Source organism: Spermophilus citellus, assembly GCF_964194105.1.
Source record: "Spermophilus citellus genome assembly, chromosome: 8".
Taxonomy (NCBI): Eukaryota; Metazoa; Chordata; class Mammalia; order Rodentia; family Sciuridae; genus Spermophilus; species Spermophilus citellus.
In genome coordinates this window covers 42,743,274-42,765,222 of record NC_138189.1, presented here as the reverse complement: position 1 = coordinate 42,765,222, position 21,949 = coordinate 42,743,274, and the positions used below count along the sequence as shown (strand labels likewise).

General features: G+C 37.3%; 2 protein-coding genes across 13 annotated transcripts in view; one reads left to right on the top strand and one right to left on the bottom strand.

Moving 5' to 3' along the window:
• Nucleotides 1-2,032: 2,032 nt before the first annotated feature.
• Nucleotides 2,033-20,228, bottom strand: LOC308654656 (uncharacterized protein; the record flags this gene model as incomplete). Its single annotated transcript, XM_081304342.1, has 5 exons — nt 2,033-2,231; nt 2,560-2,593; nt 2,787-2,915; nt 3,996-4,592; nt 20,100-20,228. 5 exons carry the CDS (start codon nt 20,226-20,228, stop codon nt 2,077-2,079), a joined length of 1,044 nt encoding a protein of 347 aa, XP_081160468.1. The 3' UTR covers nt 2,033-2,076.
• CLOCK (clock circadian regulator) overlaps nt 2,774-21,949 on the top strand; it is a 112,994-nt gene continuing 93,818 nt past the window's right edge. For 7 of the 12 annotated variants that reach the window (XM_081304620.1, XM_081304617.1, XM_081304611.1 and 4 more), the window contains exons 1-2: nt 2,774-3,519; nt 4,748-4,825. The gene's annotated coding sequence lies outside the window, so the exon portion shown is untranslated. Of the gene's footprint in view, nt 3,520-3,606; nt 3,817-4,385; nt 4,521-4,747; nt 4,826-21,949 lie in introns of those variants that run through there. The other 5 variants (XM_081304613.1, XM_081304616.1, XM_081304615.1 and 2 more) reach the window with 3 other exon arrangements.

Below are 21,949 nucleotides of genomic sequence, written 5' to 3'. Positions count from 1 at the left end.
GGACAAATAAAAGAGATTTTCTGTGGGTACTGAATAGGGAGGTGGGAGATCTACTTTAACAGTAGTTGTATCTTTGAGATATAAATGGTGAGGCGCCAGCCATGAGATAAGGTGGGGTGGTAGGTCAGGCAATGGAATGACAGGTACTAAAGCCTGGGAGCAGAGAGATTAGTAAGGAATTAAAAAGAAGTTTCTGGGTGGGTGTTACAGAAAAGGGAGAAAATTATAGGATATGAGATTGGAGAACTAGGCAGGGGCCAGATCCAAATGGTATAATGGTCACGATTACAGTCTGGATGAAATGGGAAATGAATGATAAAAGGATATTAAAAAGAAACATAATGTCATTCCACTTATATATTCAAAGTAACATTATTTTTTAAAAAATATTTATTTTGGGGGGGCTGGGGATGTGGCTTAAGTGGTAGCATGCTCGCCTAGCATGTGTGAGGCACTGGGTTCCATCCTCAGCACCTCATAAAAATAAATAAAGATATTGTGTCCAACTAAAACTAAAAAATATTTTTTAGTTTTAGTTGGACACAATATCTTTATTTATTTTTATGAGGTGCTGAGGATGGAACCCAGGGCCTTGAACATGCTAGGCAAGCGCTCTACTGCTGAGCCACAATCTCAGCTCCAAAAGCAATATTCTTGTTGCTTGGTAGAGAACAAATTGAAGGGGGTATCTATGATATCTGAAATGCCTAAGAAGAGACATCAAGTAGGTCATTGGACATATGTGTATGGAACCCAAAGGAGAGGTGTAGGCTGGAGTTAAAAAGTTTTGAGTCATTTTAACCTTTTCTAGGGTTCCAACAACAAATTGTAAAGATCTACAACCACCATCTTCAACACCCAAGAGATAATTCTCTGAAATGTTTATTCTCACAACTTATAGATAAGAACCCTGACACTCAGAGGAATTACTTGCTCAGTGTCCCTCAGCTTAGGAAGTTTTAGTCAGGATTTAAGCCTAAACTTTGACTATGAAGTCCACAATATCTTCTACTTCCCTATATTTTAATGGAACTAGAAAGAATATGAGTAATTGACTAAACCATACATTAAAAAGAAATTACTTTTGTTTTCCATTATGCATATCTTAAGCTTCTTATTTTCCAATTCACTCTAAATGGTGCTGGTAACACTAGGAATGTCATTGACAGGACGGATGAGAGAGGTACTATAAAAGAATAGACACAATTTGTGACTGATGGAACATAGGAGATAGAGGAAGAATCTGAGCAAAGGAGATAAGGGAATTATAGAAAAAAATCATTGATTAAAAAAAATGGCGAACACTTTAATGGATTTCGTATGTGCCAGGTATCATTATACATGCCCCCCCCTTCCAATTATCTCATGAGATGGACTTATTATCCTCATTTTACAGATGAAGAAATTAAAGAATAACAGGGAAGTAAGTTGAAAAGAGTTGGAAATGATTAGTTTAAGTGATAGCAAGGCATACATGGAGTGAACAGAATATCTGAATTGCGCAAAAAATTGTGTTTAGGCTGGAGGACATTAATTTAGGATCTATGAAACCATGAGACAGTATTTTTGTTTAATGGAAACAGGAGTGGGGAAGTTGGAAAAACCATTAGGAATAACTTTTTTCTGGGAAAAAATATGGGGAGAAAGGAGTTTTGAACTGAACTATGGGAAATATATGAGCAGTGGCAGAGGACTGAGCAGAAAAACGAGATTATCAACAGGTCTTGTAAATAATTAAACACAGAATATGAAAAAGGGAGGAGTCAGATGAACATAGTTTGATTCTGGTGACTAAGAGGACAATGAAGCCACTAAAAAGGGCAAAGGTATTTTTGAAATATGTATTCTAGAGGATGTGAAATATGAAGAGTAATCACTGTCTTCAGGATAAAATCCAAACATCAGACTCTAGAAACATTTAAACTCTCTTGTCTGGCTGCAACCTATTTCATCAGTATTATTCTCTTGCTACCTAACAGTATTAGGACTCTTGAGGGTGACAGAAAACTTGTCACTGGTTCTAGCAATAAAACACATCCAAGAATTTATTATTTTAATTGAAATTGCCAGAGCAACCTAGTTTACAATGGTTTCCGTGACATCAAACATGACTTTAGGCCAAATATCCATCTTTGAATCTGCACCACCCCCGCCCCCGCCCCAGGGTACTTTCTCATTAATCATGCATGAAAAGCTGGCTCCAGTCCTCCATTCTTCCAGATTCAGATCCACTGGAAAAGAGGTAACATCCAATATCAACTCAAATATATCTTCCCCCTGATGTCCTTTCCAGACCATATGGACTGGGTAGAGGGAGGATAGTTCTCCAAATGAAATTATCAGAATGGGAGTGAATGCGGAACAAACAGAAACGTCTATTAAAATTTCTTCTACTAAATGGAGTAATTAATAAATCATGCTTTTCCACTTCCCAAAGAAAAATGCTCAGGTGAAAGATCAGGGATCTGGATTAAGTTCTTCGACTCTGATGTTTTTTTTTTTTTTTTTTTTTTTCACGTGGACCAATTGTATTTCAAGCATCAGGGGAAGTAATTTCACCTCTCTCCCCAGGTAAGCTGTAAATACTCACACGCTGTTCTAACCAAAAAAAAAAAAAAAAAAAAAAAAAAAAAAAAACAAAACAAACCAGAGCAAATTACGATCCCCGACCATCCTCTTTGCGTGTCCACCTCCCCATCCCTGCACCCAAGTCTTCCATTATACTGTCACTTGGTTTTCACTAAAAGGCCAGCGGGGAAACTGCAAATGAGCAAATACATCCAGACCTCTTGCCCCACTGCTGCGGCTGAAGGTGCCGGTCCTGTCTCCCCAGCCCAACCACCAGCCAGTAAGAAGCACTCCTCCAGTAAGACGCGCGCCTCCAGGGTCACTGGTGGTCCAGGAATCTTCGCAACCTCCAGGAGAGGAAATCAGAGTGCTGAGGCGTGTCCACCCAACACTGGAAACGCCTAGCCTGGCGTCAGCAAAGCTCTGCTGTTCGAGGAAGAGAGCATCCCCTTTCTGGCCTCTGGATCTCTTACCCGTCAGGAGGCTATTTCTTCACCTCCTTGCCCAGCATCCATGGTGAAAGTCAAGGAAGCCCCGACCTACCGCTAAAGCTCCCCGGTCCCGCCTCCCAGGCTTTCCATAACCGGTGCCCTCCCGGGTGGCTCAGGGAAGGGGGCGCCGGGAGATCCCGGTTTCCTTGGGCGACCACAGAGCGCGTACAAGCACGGCCCGAGGGAGCGGGAGTCTCGGGCGCCCGGGATTCCCTGGCGCAGCTCCGCGCTGTCTAACGGGGCAAGTCGCATGCGCACCGAGACGCGCCGGGAAAGCGAGCGCGAGGGGAGGGGCGAACGCAGAGCCTCGGCTGACCGCGGAACCCGGGGGTCACTGACAACGCATGCGCCGGGAGGGAGCGCAATCACGGACTTCTCTTGCGGCTACCGCTTTAAAAAAGGAAACCCCGGGCAGCGAGAGCGCGAAGTAAATCTGGCCGCCGCCGCGTGCGCGCACCCGGTGAGTGGCGCCCCACCGGGTGGGCCTGGGCCTGACGTCCACCGGTTGGCTTGTCCCGGTGGCGCATGCGTCCTGCCGGTGCCGGTGGAGGAGGGGAAGGGAGGGAGGGGGAGGAGGAGCGGGCGGCAGTAGCGGTGAATTTTGGGGGGTGGGTGGGGGCGCCACTCGCAGCCCCAGGTGCTGCAGGCGCTGGGAGCCACGGTGTCTCCTGGACGCAGCCGGTTGGCGGTTCCGAGTAGCCGCAGCCTGAGTCTTGGGTGGGGGAGGGAAGCAGCCGGAGCCGCCGCAAGCCACACGGTGAGGGCGCGGGGAAGGGGAGGGAGCGGGGGGCGGTGTGTGGGGCCGGGGGGCGGCGGCCAAGGAGGGGAAGGCGGGAGCTGAAGCCCAAGTTTTGCGTCTTGCTTAGCGTGCCTCTTCCCGGGAGTTGGGGCGGAGGCCCTCGGGGGCCTCGGAGCTTCGGGGGCAGCTGGGGTTACCTGCGGGGCAGGGGCGGGATTGGGGTGCGCGGCGGGCCCCGGTGACCGGAGGGTGACCGGGTTCCAGCCGGTTCCAGCGGCCGTGCGTCCGGGAAAGCTAGCCTGGTGCCGAGAGGGCTTTCGCCCGGGACCCGCTAGGCCTTGTGACCCACTTTTATTCCTGTCACCACTCGGGCACGTTTGGAGCGGCGCCCAATGGGGCGCTGGGGCGGCCAGCTCCTCCGGGGAACCCCCGCCCTCCTGGCGCCCCGGCCGCGCGTCGCCGTCCGCCGTCCGAGCGGCTGGTGCCGCCGCCGGTGGGCTGGTTCCGTTAGTGGTCGTGGTTCCGGGGCTCGGTCCCTGGGGAGCGCGCGGCGCGGGGCGTCGGACTTGAGCTGCGCGCGGCTGGAGGGCGCGGCGCCGGGCTTCCCTTCTGCCCTGACGGGCGCCTCGAGCTCCGATTTGCCGCGGCGGCTGGCGTTTCTGGATCCCTTTCCGCCTGCGAAGCTGGCTTCCCTGGAGATGGTCCCGGCGCTCCGGCCGCTGGTGTGTAATCTCTAACACGTAGAGCCGCAGTGTATTTTCGGGAGAGTGTTTTTCTTTGGCGTGGAAGTCGTTCTGTTGAGAATAGACGGTAGAATCCTGAAAGATGAAAGCCCTGGCCTCTGACCTGGCAGATGACAGATAAGTCGGGCTGTGGTTTTTCGCTGTTAGAATGTCAGGCTTAGTAGGCTTTCTAGCCTTCTTAAAAAAATGTTTTCTTTCTCTTACAGTGAAAGAAAAGCACAAGAAGAAACTTTTACAGTCATTTTGATTTGACTAGTACGCTGATCCCCCAAATCAAAGTAAAGGTAATTTCACTTTAAGATTGCTTTAAGTGATCAGCGGAGAGACTTGTGGAATTATTTCTCTCCTCCTACCTGTTTGGAAATTAACATTCTTTTAAAAAAGATGCGATTTATAGAATGAATGGCTTTTTCTGAAACATCCCTCAAAACGACACCTCAAATCTGGTTTGTTTTAAAATCTCCTTCGAGGAAGGAAACTAATTCTTGTGTTAAGTATTGGGCCGAACAGAATGTCATTAAAGGTTAGCCTGAAGAAGGCAGACTGAAAATGTGGTAGAACTAGTCACAATCAACTATGGAAAAAGAATGAGGAAACTTTCTGTGCACTGACGTGGAAAGATCTCAAAATTTTGTCATAGAGCAAAAACAAAACAAAACAAAACAAAAACAACAACAACAAAAACCCAAAAACCAAGTTGTAGAACAATGTGCTCTTTTATGTGTTGGGTGAGTTGTAATAACAGCCTAAACTTGCATTTGTTCTCCTATTAATAGAGTAACTAGGAGGATACCAGAAAACTAATAATGATAGGAAAGGTGGGATATAGATGTACCATGTGTATGTCTAGAGTTTTAAAATTTTGGGACTATGTTAACCAGGTTAAACAAAACTCCACCTTGAAATAATTTAGGTGGTTTTTGTTGCCTAATTGATGGTGATTTTGGCCAATTTCCATATGGTTTTTCTTAGTGTTAAAATAAAAAAAACTGAGACAAAAAAAAAGTTTTAGAGATGTTGATTTGCCTTGTTAAGGTAATTAATAACCATGTTTACCTTTGGCACAACAGTTGGGTTATGCTGCTTTCTTCAGAGTAGAGTTTGTGTTACCCCTTTTTTTTTTAGGAGTTAGAGTTGTATAAAGTTTTGCTTTTATTGACTTCAAAATTTGAACACTCCATTGTAATGATAATAAAATGTTAATAAATTTAATTGTCTAAATTAGGGTGCTTTTCAGGTTGGAAAACTTTTCTTTGCCTTAAGGAAATCAGTTATGAATTGCAGTGAAATATAAATTTATGTGTGAGAGTGTGTGTGTGCTCACATATACACACAGGCGTATTTATTTCTTATGAGAAATAAAACTGAGAAGCAATGTTATGTTGGCTATGAATTATTCTAAGCATTGTGTTAATGATTTTTTAGTTTTGCCAGTCTCACCTTTTTAATGAAGTTAAGACTGAAAAACAAGGTTGTCAGAGTGGATATAATTTTAGGGAGGGCCTACTCAAACTCTCTCTGTGACTTAATATTATATAGTCAAAGTAGTTAATAGAGGTGGTTTAACAGTTGCTGTGTGCATCTTTAGTAATAATAATCTTTTTTATTTTGTAGGCTAGGATAGTAGCCACAGTAGTACAGAATGACGCTTTTCATTTGAACTCCGTGTATGTAGATCTTTTCAATCTTTTTAACAAATGAAATAACATTTCAAAATTTGATTTTTAAAATTACAGAAGTGACCCTTATGAAAAATTAAAACAATATAGTGTATTTATAATAAGCAAAAACCCTCTTTATACGTTTCCATTTCTGTCTCACATCTTTCTTTGGAAACAATCACTGTTATCTTTTTGGTATAATCCTAGGTTCTTTTTATTTACAGATATATCCTTTTTTAATCTTGCAAACTGAATTGGTGTGTTCTTGGTTTGTTCTGCCAGTTTGTCTCTATTCTGGACTTTTTTTTTTTTTTTTTTCTTTCCTACCTACAGGACAGGGAAATGACCTGGAGTATGTCAGAAAGTTTAATATGTGATAAACCCCTTTGGATACTCATCTTTTTACTGGTGAGGGGCCAGTCGATTTGGAAGTATTTGTAGTTTGCAGGGAAATCAAACTGATGTGAGGTTTATCTGTATAGATTGAACTCAAGTAGACTGAAGTCAGCATGAAGACTTAGATTCCATGATTTTTTTTTTTTTTTTTTTTTAATAGGACTCTTTGGAGTTCAACTTTTAGAGACTTCTTTAGTTTGGTTTATGCTTAACTGACAACAGATAAGTAGTACCCAACCCTTCCACTCTCACAGAACCTACCTCCTTCTTGTTTTTTTTTTTTTTTTAAACCAAGTTACAAAGAAGTTCCAAGTTATTTGAAACTTTTCAGATGATAGAGATTGCAGAAAATTCAAAATATTAAAACTATTACTTACAACTATGTAGGGTACATAGAAAGGTGCCGTACAATTGACTCTGCAGTACAGTTGAGTTCAGTGAATTATTCTAATAAGATTAAAAAGCATGCACATTCATAGTAAAACAAGATTTGAAAAGATATTTTAGAAGAAAAAGGTACACTTGTACATTGCTGGTGGGATTGCAAATTGGTGCAGCCAATTTGGAGGGCAGTATGGAGATTCCTTGGAAAGCTGGGAATGGAACCACTTTTTGACCCAGCTATTCCCCTTCTCGGCTATACATATAAGAGGTTGTGAGGGGAATGGGAAAATAAACAAAGAGAGAAATGAATTACAGTAGATGGGGTAGAGAGAGAAGATGGGAGGGGAGGGGAGGGGGGATAGTAGGGGATAGGAAAGGTAGCAGAATACAACAGTCAGTAATATGGCATTATGTAAAATTGTGGATGTGTAACTGACGTGATTCTGCAATCTGCATTTGGGGTAAAATTGGGAGTTCATAACCCATGTCAATCTAATGTATGAAATATAATATGTCAAGAGCTTTGTAATGTTGTGAACAACCAATAAAAAAAATGTAAAAAAAAAAAAAAAATAAAAATAAATCAAGTGGTGGGATGTTGGGAGCCACAGCCGAAAGGGCCCCAGCAAACTTTCAGACTGCCAGCTGATGATTGGCTCACAGCGGCCCAGCAACTTCTAGCTGATTGGCTCCTCTGAGGTGATGCTCATTGGGCTCTTTCCCCGCCCTTTCAGACTATGGAGCTGCTCACTGGGGGGCTTTTTTGGGCTCCGCCCACGTGACCCAGCCAATCGGCCTCAAGAGCAGGAGGATTGTGGGAGGTGGTGAGGCTTGTGTTTGTGGGAGAGGCTTGTGGGAAGCCTGTGGTGGCAGTTGGGCTCTGAGGGTTTTTTCCTGAGGAGCTGTTTTGTTTGGCCTGTGTGGTTCAAAAAATAAAGTTCGTTTCTTTTGAAAAAAAAAAAAAAAAAAAAAAAACAAAAAACAAAAGACCTAAAAAGAGCATACTACAGGGACACAGCTACATCAATGTTCATAGCAGCACAATTCACAATAGCTAGATTGTGGATCCAACCCAAATGCCCTTCAATAGATGAATGGATTAAAAAATGTGGCATTTACACACAATGGAATATTACTCAGCACTAAAAAAACAAAATCATGGCATTTGCAGGGAAATGGATGGCACTAGAGCAGATTTTGCTAAGTGAAGTTAGCTAATCCCTAAAAAACAAATGCCGAATGTCTTCTCTGATATAAGGGAGGTGACTCAAAACAGAGTAGGGAGGAAGAGCATGAGAAGAAGATTACCACTAAACAAGCAAGAGAGGTGGGAGGGAGAAGGGGAATTGCACCAAAGATGGAAGGAGACCCTCATTGTTACACAAAATACATATATGATGGTGTGAGGGGGAAGGGAAAAAAAAAGAGAGTTAAGTGTCACAGTAGAATGGGTAGAGAGAGGGGAGGGGAGGGGAGGGGAAGGGGGAATAGGGAGGGCAGCAGAATACAACTGACACTAGGATTGCTGTATGTATACACATGGATGTATAACCAGTGTGATCCTGCAATCTGTACACGTGGAAAAATGAGAATTCATACCCTATTTGAATCAAATGTATGATACATGAAGATCATTGTATTGTCTTGAGCAGCTAATAAAAAAAAAGAAAAAAGAAAAAAATACAAAGTTTTTAAGGCTGAGATTATTGCCAGCCTTTTGATTTGTTTGTGTTTAGTGGGTGTGGATTTTGAGGGAGAATATTCTACCTCAACCTTTTAAATAGGAAAGAAAGAATAGAACAGACTTAAAAAGTTCATATCTTAGCTCTTGATGTTAAGGAGTTAAGTTGTAACATTATAGGAGGTATCTGTGAGACTGGTGGCTATTTGAATAGTATTTTTTTTTTTTAAAGCATTCCCACTGGAAAGAGACACTTGTTTTATTTGGTCATTAATTATATTAGTCTGTAATCTTTAGATTTCAGAATTGTTAGAAATATTAAATTGGGAAATCTAATACTACAGTTAATTGTTGTCTATCATCAAATGTGTCAGGCAATGTTAGTATTTTTTAAAAAGTTGTTTTGTCCTATATCATTTTCTCCTCACATTTTTACTTCTGGTACTATGTCAAATAAGATGCCTATTTTCTGTTAATATTTTAATAAAAACATCATCATGGGGAGAAAATTAGTTCCACATTATAGCAAAACTTTTTTTGTATGTGTCTGTTTCCTTCTAGTTTTTGTGGTTACATAAAGTGAAAATATTTTTTGAAGTATTGTTTCTTGTTGGCATTATACCATCGGACATTATATTTTCTCCTCTTCTGAGTCTAAAATTCCGGATGGAATTAGATAAATTATTTGTAGAATGCTTTCAAGTGTCAGAGAAATTTATCCTTTCTGATCGACTGTTTCACTATATGATATATATGTATATATTTTTTAAAAATATTTTTTAGTTGTTGATGTACGTTTATTTTTTATTTTTTTATTTATATGTGGTGCTGAGGATCGAACTCAGACACATGCCAGGCAAGTGCTCTGCCACTGAGTCACAAACCCAGCCCCAGACATTTATATTGATAGGTTCTTTTACCACCATTTGTTAATAGCCCTGCTCTGTGTATTTTCCATGAATTAAGTGAAGAGATTCCTGTTTTTCTCAGTGTTTTTTTATTATGCAAATGTTGAATTACCTAAACTCATTCTGATAAATAAAGTTTAACCGAGTTTTTATTTTATTTGTATATTTCATAGAGAAGTAATTTTGCTTATTATTATCATTTTTATGGTTCTAGAGTTTGAATCCAGGGCTTTCCTGCATGTTAGGCAAGCATTCTACAAACTGAATTACATCACCAGTTCTGCTTATTATTTTAAGACTTAGAAGTCTCCAGAAAAAAATCACTTATAAAAAGCAAATTTTTATGAAATGTCTTTGATTTTTAAAGTCTGCACTGTTGGATACAATTTACTATTTGCTTTTCAAAAACTAAGGTCAAATATTAAGACAAAAATTCTTCAAGTAATTTACATTTAAATTCTCACTACAAATAGTGGAAAATGAAAATACAGGTTCATGTTCAAAGGTTTTTGTATTAAAAAGAAAACACACATAAATGGGAATTGTACCAATGAAGGTTAAAATATTTACCTAGCTAAGAATTTATTATTTATGTTAAAATATGATTTCATGCAAATAGTTGATTTTCTTAATGTCCTCCCTTAATTATAACAATAGTATATTTCAGTAGAAAACTTGGGAAACACTAAAAAAACACAGTTTGAATTTTAAAAGTATCATTGGAAATCTTATCATCAAGAGAAGCCGTTGTTAGTCTTTTGGACTATCTTCTTTATTGCATTTTGTTGAGCCATTATGTAAGTATATATACAGTTAAAGATGCAGGATGGTACAGGCCTGTAGTGCATCCACTATAGTGCAAATTTTTCTATTAACTGTTAATCAATGTATATTTTTTATTTTTTAGAAGTAGTTGGACACAATACCTTTATTTATTTATTTATTTATTTATTTATTTATTTATTTATATGTGGTGCTGAGGATCAAACCCAGAGCCTTGCACTTGCTAGACGAGCGCTGTACTGCTGAGCCACAATCCCAGCCCCTAATCAACATATTTTCATGTCACTATTTTTCTACATGATTTTTTATTTTTCTTTTATGGTACTGGGGATTGAACCCAGTGGTGCACTACCAATGAGCTACATCCCTAGCCCCTTTTTATGTTTTGTTTTGAACATGGTCTTCTTAAGTTGCCCAGGCTGTACTCAAACTTGTGATCTTACTCCTCAGCCTCCTGAGTTGCTGGACAGGTTTGTCTAGCTGAAATTTTGTGTATTGGTTGGGGAAAAATGCCTTAAGTATATAATAAATTATCTACTAATGACCCGCAATAATGAAGTGAATCCAAGATTGTGTGTGTGTGTGTGTGTGTTTTACAGGGAATTGAACCCAGGACCTGGAGCATGTTAGGCAAGTGCTACATCCCCAGCTACATCCCCAGCCCCTAATCCAAGATTTTTGTGATGATATGTTTTCTCTCTAAAACATCTTTTGCTTTGAATGCATTAAATTAACTCTGTGTTTCATCAGTATAAATCATTTGGATACTAATATTCTTATACAAGCCTTCTAAGTAGCATGGCAATCTGTGAAGCAGTCTGCCCAGTTAAAATTTGAGCTGTAACATTTCTTATAATAGTCTTAAGTTCAGTGGAGAATTTTATTGGTCCAAAAACACTTCCTTAAATAAAAAATATAAATACCAAGGAATAGTTCTTTTTTGTTCACATAGTGGACATTAGTTTTTCACAGGAGATCTTGACATTTCATTCAACTCCAAGACATAAATATTAATGTATACTACATCTTACAGTTTAAATTAAGAAGACTGTTACCCTAAATTCTTTTCAAGAGGAAATAGATATGATCTTAAAGATAAATACAATAGTTGTAATGGGTTGTCTAATTTGGGAATTGTACACTTTCAAATGCTTTAATAAATATTATTTTTGATAGTCACTGCCTTTTTAAAAGCTTTTATCAAGAAACTGGGAAGTTTTTAGATGTTTGTTTTCTCTAAGTGACTGACTAGATTGTTAAAATACTTGGTTTTATTCTGAATAGAGTTGCTTCTTATTTAATACCTGAAATTTGATAGCAAAGTCTGCAAACTACTTTAACAAGGTGTTTTGCTTACTTATATTTATAGTATGGTGTAGTGGTTAAGAGTGCCCAGTTCTGTAACTAACCTGTTTGGCATTCAGATCTTGTTTCTACCAAATATTGGGTATATGACCAGGCACAAATTATGTCAGCTCTTGTACCTCTGTTTCTTAATTAAGAGTAGAGTAGCTGGTCACAGTGATGAGATCTGTAGTCCTAGGACTTAAGAGTCTGAGATGGAAAGAAAACTTGAGTTCATGAGTTTGAGACTAGCCCTGGCACACAGTGAGATCCTGCCTCCAAAAAAAAAAAAAAGTGAAGATAATATTAATTCATGAGATTGTGTGAAGTTCATAGTATTATGTGAATTAAATAATATAACAATGGAAATAACTTAAAAACAAATATTTATTCACTATTTCTGTTATTTTCATAGTGTGTACCAACCATACTCTTTTCTTTTTTTCTTGCCAATAAGTTGTTTAGAGTTTATTTTTACATAGTGAGCTTGGGGGAACATGACCTTTTTATGTAATTAAGAATAATAAAAGTGTCACTAGAACATGTTTCCAAGATAAATAGTGTTGCATATTTCTTTAAAAAAGCTTTGGCAAGTAAAGTTTTGATTCACAAATTGATGACTGGTTGTCGCCTATGTTTAAAAGTAAAATTTTCTTTGAGATAATTAGAAGTTATTTAGGAAAAACATCCCTACAAATTAAAATGAAAAAAGGTAGGACTTAAAATTTTATTTTGCAACTTATCAGATAGTTCCACTAGAAATGCAAAAATTATATAAGGAAGAAGAGAAATAAAAGAAATATTAATGTAATTGTTCCCCAAAGGTCTGTGTGGTAAAGATGTGCTCCCCACGGCAGTGGTCTTGGGAATTGGTGGGGCTTAATGGAAGGTCTTGAGGTTATTATGGGTGTGCCCATAAAGGATATTATGGGATCTCAGTCTCTTCCTCTTTCTCACTTCCCTGGCCATGAAGAGCAATTTTGCTTACCCATACATTCCCTGCTGTCTGCCATTAACTTTAAGGTCATATCTATTTTCTCTTGAAAATAGCTTTTCTCTTTGAGTCATCTGTTTTGAATTTTTATTTTTCTTTTTTGCTTCCTTTTGTGTCACAATCAAATTATTTTATTCAATTTTTTTTCATTTTATTAACTTGTTACATATTTTTAGTTTATCTTTAGTGATTATTCCAGAGATAAAGTCAAGAATCCTTAAAAATGTATTGCAAATTACTGTCTTTACACTTCCCAGTGATTCCAGTTCTTCTTTAATTCCTGTTCCAACCTTTTTTTTTTTTTAGAGAGAGGGAGAATTTTTTTTAATATTTTTTTTTTAGTTTTCGGCGGACACAACATCTTTGTTTGTATGTGGTGCTGAGGATCGAACTCGGGCCGCACGCATGCCAGGCGAGCGCGCTACTGCGTGAGCCACATCCCCAGCCCCTGTTCCAACTTTTTTGCATTGTTATTTTTCTGCATTTTATTTATACACATATTAAACTCCCACATACTATTAGTATGGGTTTTGGACAGTTTTTGCTCATATTACCTTTTCCAGTGCTCTTTATTTGAAGGATATTTTCACTAGATATAAATTTATAAAATGGTAATTAACTTTCAGCCTTTTAAAAATGTCTCCTTGCTTTCTGGCTTCCTTGTTTCCCCTTGAAATTAGCTACCTATCTTGTTGAGAGTAATGTGTCAGCAGTATTACTGTGGGGAATAGTGTGTCTGGTGTTTTTTTGGCTACTTTTGAAACTTTCTTAGTTTTATTGCACTTTGGCTATTATGTATTGAGGTGTGCTTTTCTTTTATAAGTATGTTGCAATATATTAGTTTTTAAAATCTGTAGCTTAATGCTTTCTAGTTTGGAAAATTCTGTTATTACCTTTTTAAATGTTACTTCTTTTCTTCTTTTGGGGGGTTTAATTGTAATGCATTTTTCTAGTTACCATATTCTACTTGTCTCAAAAAATTTTGTTTTAATTTCTATATTTCAGTTTTGATATCTTCTATTGGCCTATTGTCCAGTATTCCAAAACTATCTTCTCTTTTATTTAAATCAATATATTGTGGTCTTAATTTTACAGTGTAATTTTTTGAGTTCTAGAAACTTCACTTGATTCTACTTTATAGATTTTTAAATTCCCTTGAACATATTAGTTATAGTTATCTAAATGCTTGCCTATTAATTTCATCATCCCCATCATTATCGGTCGCTTCTATTGTGTCTTTGCTGGTTATTGGTCATGTGTTGTATGATTGTGTCTTAAAAGCCTGTTAAGATTTTTAAGGAACTTGTCCATTTCATTGAAGTCACTGAATTTACTTGCATAAAGTTGTTTATAATATTCTGTCGTTTTTCTTTTAATATTTATAGAAAATAGTCTCATTTATGTATAACCTGTAGAGATTTAATATTACTCTTGTTACAGGTGATTTGGGTCTTCTTTTTCTCTTTATCAGTCTGGCTAGAGATTTATTTTATTGAAATTCTCAAGAGTTAGCTTTTAGTTTAACTGACTTCCTCTAGTTTTTTAATTTCCTTATTTCTACTCTCTTAAAATTGTTATTATTTTTTTGTTGTAATGGGGATTGAACCCAGGACTGCTCTACCATTGAGGTACATCCCCAGCATTTATCATCTTTTATTTTGAGACGGGGTCATGCTGAGTGCCCAGACTGATCTCACACTTGTCATCATCCTACCTCAACCTCATGAGTGCCTGGTATTACAGGAGTGCCCCACAATGCCTGGCTATTCTGATCTTTATTATTTGCTTTCTTCAGCTTTTTGGGGGGTTAATTTGTCCCTCCCTAGTATCTTAAGATGGGAGCTGAGGGCATTGATTTGTGACCTTCTTTTCCTTTATAATATAAACATGCTTCAATCCTTATTCCAATTGTTCACAAGTTTTGATATATTGTTTCATTTTCAGTTTAAGATACTTAAGAATCCCTCCCGGCCCCACCCCTGCCTTTTTGAGTTGGGGGTCTCTCTATTTCCAAGGTTGGCCTCTAATCCATGGCCTCAGAGATTCTGCCCTCCTCCCTTTTTTACCTCCTTAGTAGCTGGGACTACAGATACACACCACTATGCTACTGGGCTGTTTTCTTAGATCTGTGGATTATTTGTAAGTGTGTTATTTAGTTTATGAATATGTGAGGACTTTTACAGAGATCTGTTACTTTAATTCCATTGCATGAGATTCTTTTAAATTTATTGACATTTATTTTATAGCCCAGAATATGGCCTGTCTTGGTAAATGTTTCTAATGCAATAGAAAAGAACATGTATTCTGTTCTTGTTGGGTGGAATGTTTTATAAATGTCAGTTAGGCCAAGTTGGTTATTTTGTTTATGCTTTATTCTTTTTGAATGAACGCCAGACATGGTATTTCTGCTAGAGTATATTTACCTTTTCTTCTAGGCCGATGAAATAGGGAAGCTGATCACCTTAAATTACAAGGAGGCTGGGTTGCTATTTTAGTAGTTTGATGTTACATTCCAGGGCTTTCAATTTAAAATTTGACAGTCTTTATGCTTTTAATAATACAAAGGTGGTAAATTTCACTATGCTTTTCAAAGTTTTTCAGTTAACTATTCAGCCTCTTGTACAATTTTTGTTTTGTTTGTACTGCTAGGGATCAAGCAAACATGAGCTCTATAACTGAGCTGCCCACCTCCTCCAAACCCCCTTAAAAAGTTTTGTAAGAGACAGGGTCTTACTAGGTTGCCTGGGCTGATCCTGAACTCATAATCCTCTTGCCTTAGCCTCCCAAGTAGCTGGGAATACAGGTGCACACCACCACGCTAGCCCTTGTATAGTTTTAAAATTAAGCAAATGTCCTGAGGAAAATAATGACTGTGAACTTAAAATTCTTGCAGTCTCCTAATTTTAATAGTCTGGCCCAGCTTAAATATCAGAAGCTCTCCTAGCTTTTCTATTCATCAGCAGAAATATTCTGCACAGACTAAGACTAAACTATCAGCCTCTGACCTGAGCCCATGTTTTAGTCTGTTTTGTGTCACTGTGACCAAAAGACCTGACAAGAACAACTTTAAGGAGGAAGAGTTTATTTTGGCTCACAATTTCAGAGGTTCAGTTCATGGTCAGCTGATTGCATAGCTCTGGCCCCCATGTGTGGCAGAATATCATGGTAAAAGGGCATGGTGGAGGAACGCAGCTGAGATGACAACCAGGAGGCAACGAAAGAGCTCCACTCACCAGGGACAAAATATAAGCCCCAAATGCACACCCCCAGTGACCTATTTCCTCCAGCCACATCCTACCTGCCTATGGTTAGTGCCTAGTTAATCCATATCAATGGATTAATACACTGATCAGGTTGTACCTCATAGAATCTAATCATTTTACCTCTGTAAATTCGTGCATTTTCTCCCTGTGAGCTTTTGGGGGGACACTTCATATTTAAACCTAACAGCCCACAATCAGAAAATACCCACCGTTAAAAAAAAAAAGAAGACAAATGCTGATTATCTGAACATCTTTAAAAGATTCCCTCTCTTGAGTTTCAAGCTTTTTTGTCCCCATGGCTTCTACAGCTCTCTACAATCTTAAAAAATGTGATTTTAAAAAAATAATTCATTTTGCTTTTCAAGTTGTTCCTAGCAAGAATAGTCTGCTGTGAGCTGTCCTTCTTACCTTGATATGAATAACTTCCCATTTTTAAAAGTGCACGAAATAGTCAATTGTTATGAATTATTTTGTTTTATATAGTGTTATTTAGGTACTATGTTGTTGGATTTTAGTTTTTGATGTATAGTTTTTAAAAATTGGCTCCATTAAAATATCATTACATATCTTAAAATGTACCCAATTGTAGTATACGGGTTGAGTTTGATAACTATACACACTTTCTTATTACTACCACCATGACCAAAAAACAGAATTTTTTTTTCCAGAAAAATGGATGGAACTTTTTAAAAAATAATTTATTTATTTATTTTTGCATTACAATTCTTAATACACCTTTATACCACAATTTATCATATCTCAAAACAGAAAATTTTTATCACCTGGAAAAGTTCTCTCTTCCCTGGCAACCACTAATTCCTTTTCTATTAGTGCAGTTTTGACTTTTCTGCACTGCAACATAAATGAAAGGCAGCATGTGGCCTTCTAGGTCTGTCTTTCACTTAATGATCTTATGTTAATAGTTGTCTCTTTATTGCTGAACAACTTTCTATTATATGGAATATGGTACAATTTGATTATCCAGTTGTCAGTTAATGGACATTTGTGTTGCTTTCTAGGTTTTAACTAGTATGAACGAAACTTCCAAGCATTTGTGGACATGTATTTTCATTTCATTTGGGCAAATAGATTTACTGATTTTCTTGATAATTGTGTCTAACTTTATAAGACAATGACACACTGTTCTCTGAAGTGGCGGTACCACTTCACATTCCCTTCAGCATGTATGGAAGTTTCATTTGCTCCATTCTTGATCCATGAATACAGCATACTTCTCTATTCACTTAGGCCTTTATTTTCTCGCAAGTATGCTTTATGGTTTTTGAGTATACTTTCAATAGTGGATTTTTTTTCTTTAACAAGTACTTATTGAGTATCTGCTAAGAGCCAGGCACTGAGAAGCCAAGTTAAATATATGCTTCATAGGCATTAGCACTGAGGAGAAAACCAAATCAAGGTGTCAGGAATTGGAATATATGAGTGTATTGGGGAGAGGACTGGTGTCTTAATCATTCTGAGTTGCTGTAACAAAAATACCAACAGACTATGTGGCTTAAACAACAAACATTTCATACAGTTCTGGAGAGAAGAAAGTGCAAGATAAGGTGATAATAGAGTTGATGTTTGGTAAAAAGCCTGCTTCCTTGACAGCCATCTTCTCTGTGTCCAATGACTAAAATGGGTCTAGAGGGCTTTCTGGGATCTCTTTTATAAGGACACTAGTCCCATTCATAAGGATGCCAGCCTCATTTTAATTACCTCCCACCAGCCCATCTCCTAATACCATTGCTTTGAGGATTAAGATTTCACCATGTGTATTTTGGGGTGAAATAGTTATTTAGTTCATTCGAGCAGGGTTACAATTTTAAGTTGAGAAGACTGAAAAGTCTTCGTTGACAAGTTTGCTATAGGCGCTAACCTACAGCAAACAATTAACAATTAGAAACAACTAACAGTTTCAGGAGGAAAAGGGGAAAGATGATGGGAATTTGAATATATGTTCTGAGTGTGCCAATTAATTACCTCTCCGACTCGCTTTCTTTTTTGCGGGTGTGGGCAGGGCTGGGGATCAAACCCAGGTCCTCATGGATTCTAGGCAAGCATTCTACCACTGATCCACATCCCCAACTCTTTTCTTTTGAGAGAATCTGGCAAAGTTGCCCAGGCTGACTTATATTTGTGACCTTTCTTCCTCAGTCTCTCAAGTAACTTGGATTATAGGTGTGTGCCACCATGCCCAGTTCACACTCTCCTCCTAGTCTGGCATTATATGCTCCCTTCTCAGTGTCAGCATTTCACCTTTGCCTCAGGTTTTCTTTTTGAAGCTGAAATGGCAGCTTCTAAGCTTCTTTGATGGCAACCTATAGTAAGAAATTTATTTTATGTGGGCTGGGGAAGTAGCTCAGGGATAGAGAGCTTACCTAGCATGTGGGAGGCCCTGAGTTCAGTTGTTAATACCACCAAAAACTCTGCATTCTCATCCAGTATACATATATGTACTCATAAACATCTGAAACAATACTGTCTGCAGGTATCTTAAACAATACCATTACTAGGCATCCTGTACTCAGTTGCTTCCTTTTCGTATTCTGTTTCATTTAAAAAATGCTGGATAAAACTATATTGCTGGACCAGAGGGTAAAAACATTTGCAACTTTGTTAGGGTATTGATACGTTTGTTGACCATATAGTTTGGACCAATTTATCCTCTCACTGGTAGCCTATTGAAGTATGCTAAAGCTGACCAGGGTGCTTTGAGAAGTCTATACCTAGAGTGCGTGACTCATCAGTATCTTCAAACTCAAGCAATACCTAACATTTTTATAGTTAGAGTATCTTGTGCTTTTTTTTTTTTTAAGTAACAGTAATACAGTGATAAAGAAGTCTGGAAGCCATCAGCTTTCCCTGTCTTCATTTTGTTGTTGATGTTTTTTTCTTAATGTGTCCCCCAAGATTTTGAAAAATTTATGTACTTCCTTATATAATTATGGATTCACAAGAATTTGCAAAGATCCTGTATATCCCTCACTTGATTTTCTCATTATTTATATGTTACATATCTATAGTATAATATCAAAATCTTCTAGTTCCTCATTGTAGGTTTGTGTAACTACCACTGCCAAGGACAGAACCAGTCTACTACCACATATTCTTTCCCCCAAAACCCTGAGTGCTGTTAGTCACTAATCTGTTCTCTATCTCTATATTGTCATTTCAAGAATGGTTCATAAATAGAATCATATAGTATATGATTTTTTAAAAATTTTTTTTTTCACTCACTATAGTGACCTGGAGAATCATCCATGTTGTTCCCAGTAATCTAGGTTCCTTTTTATTGCTGATAGTGTTCAGTGGTATGGATGTATCACAGTTCATTTAACCATCTGTTGTAGGATACATTTGTTCTTCCTGGTTTTTCATGTTACATCTAAATCTTCTATGGACAGCCATGTGTAGATTTTTGTTTGAACACAGTTTTCATATCTCTGGGATAAATGCCAGAAGTGTAATTGTTGGATTATCTGGGAAGTATATATTTAGATTTTCAAGAAACTGTTAAAAGATTTTTCAGAATGGCTGAACCATTTTACATTTGCAGCAGTGAAGGAGCAATCCAGTTTCTTTGCATCTTCATCAACATTTAGAATTCTATTTTCTCTTCTACTAGTTGTGTAGTTTGAGTTCATGCAGTCTTATTTTGCATGAACTCGAACTACACAACTACACAACCTCATGGTTGCTGATATTGAACATCTTTTCAAATTCTTATATACCATCCCTTTCTCCTCTTCTGTAAAATGTTTCTTCATGTCTTTTGCCCATTTGCTAATTAGATTTTTTGGTTCTTACTGTTGAGTTTTGAGAGTTCTTAATATATTCTAAATGTGACTCCTCTGTCAAATATGTGATTTTAAGGTATTTTCTCCCAATCTCTAGCTGGTCCTTTCATCCTCTTAAATAGAGTCTTACAGTAAAATTTTATAATTTTGATGAAGTTTAGTTTATCAATTTTTGTTCTTTTGTGCCTCATGTTTTTGAAGTTTGAGAACTCTTCATCAAGTTCTAGGTCTTAAAAATATTTCATCTTTTTTTCTCCAAAATTTTATGCATTTAAATCCACGATGAGTTGATTTATACAATAAGGTTTGAAGTTTAGGTCAGGTTCCTTTATTTGCTTTAGTACCATTTGTTGAAAAGATCGCCTTTCTCCATTTGATTGCTTTTGCACATTTGTAAAAACTCTATTGGCTGTACTTGTATTGGGCTCATTCTGTTTGAGCGATCCATTTGTGTTTCCCTCTGCCAGTCCCATAGCGTCTAAATGTAGTTATGTAATCATGAAATCAGTGATTTCCTTATGTTTGAATCTTTTTCAAAATTGGGATTTAGTTATTCTCGTTTCTATAAACTTTAGAATAATCCTGTCTACAGGAATTGTGTTAAACTTGCATAAAATTTAGATCTTTTTTTTCTGTGTTTTATAAAATCTTTTAATCTAGAAGTCCCATGTATGTTTTATTAGGTTTGTTGTTAATATTTGGTGTTTTTGAGAGATGGTAGCCAAGTATTTGGTGTTGTGTTTTAAATTGTACTTGTGTATGTTCATTTCTAATATACAGAAATACTATTGATTTTTATATGTTGAAATTATATATTTTTACCTTGCTAAACCTAATTTATTAGTTGTAGCTAATAAGTATTGTTTTGGATTTTGCTTTTGCGTTTTGTTGATTCCTTAGGACTGTATGTAGACTAACTTGACATTCACAAAAAGTGACAGCTTTATTTGTTCTTTTCCTTTCAGTATGCCTTTTATTCTTTTTTGCCCTGGATAGAACTTCTAGTACTTTGTTGAATAGCAGTGTGGGAGCAGACATCTCTGCCGTTTTCAGTTTTAGAAGCAAAACATTTAATGTTTTTTCATTTTTTCATGTTAGCCATATAGTTGAGGAAGTTCCCCTTTCTTCCAAGGTTTTTGATAGTTTTGTTAATGAATGGGTGTTGAATTTTGTCAAATTCTTTTTCTGTATAAGTTGATAGATATTAAGCTGTTAATGTGTATTGAATACAAATTTATTTTTTATGTTTTTTAAACTCATAGTTGATTTTTGAATATTGAACCTTCCTTGTATCCCTAGAATAAACCCCCTAAAGTTATAATTTAAAATTCTTTTTATATGTTGATTTTTTTGTTTTCTGTTTAAACTCATGAAGACTATCATTTGGGTCTTGTTTTTGTTTGGTTCAACCTTTTTCTGTTTGTGATTTAAGGCTAATATTTGATAAATTTTCATCTCTTGTATTTTCTAGAAGCATTGTGTAGCACCAGTATTATTTCTTTAAATGTTTGATAAGGTGCTACAGTGAAACCAATTGGGAAAGAGATTTCTTTCTTTTTCTTTTCTTTTTTTTTTTTTTTCAGTTTCTTTATCCCACTTTGTTCCATTGTCCCAGGTGTGTAACACCTATTAAAAACTTAAATTGAACAACAAATATACCATTTTTAGGAACTTTAATTATGTTTTGGGATTTCTGTACTTTTGAGAATAGTAAAAGTAAATGACTAGAGTGTTTGAAAATATTTTTACAATTCATTGTGAAAGTTGTATAAACAATACTATAAAAGTTACTACTGTTCAGTTTAACAAAATATATGTACATAACTGATATGTAATATAAGAATTGCATTTATGAAAGTATTTTCTAGTACTGTGCTTGTTATTTCTATTTTGAGGAATGCCCTGTATTTCAAATATCAATGTTCAAACATAGCTGTCCTATAAATAGTACACTGGGACAATGTATAGTAGTATGCCGCACTGCTGGTGACAAACTTTAATGTGTTATTACTTATTTTTTTTAATTGACAAGTATGACCTATGTTTTCTTACTCTAAAGAATATATTAGAGCTGAGTATGGTGGTCCAAGACTGTATTTCCAACTTTGAAGAATGAGGCAGAAGGATCTCAAGTTCAAGATCAGCCTGGGAACTTAATGAGACCCTGCCTCAAAATAAAAGGGGTTGGGGATAT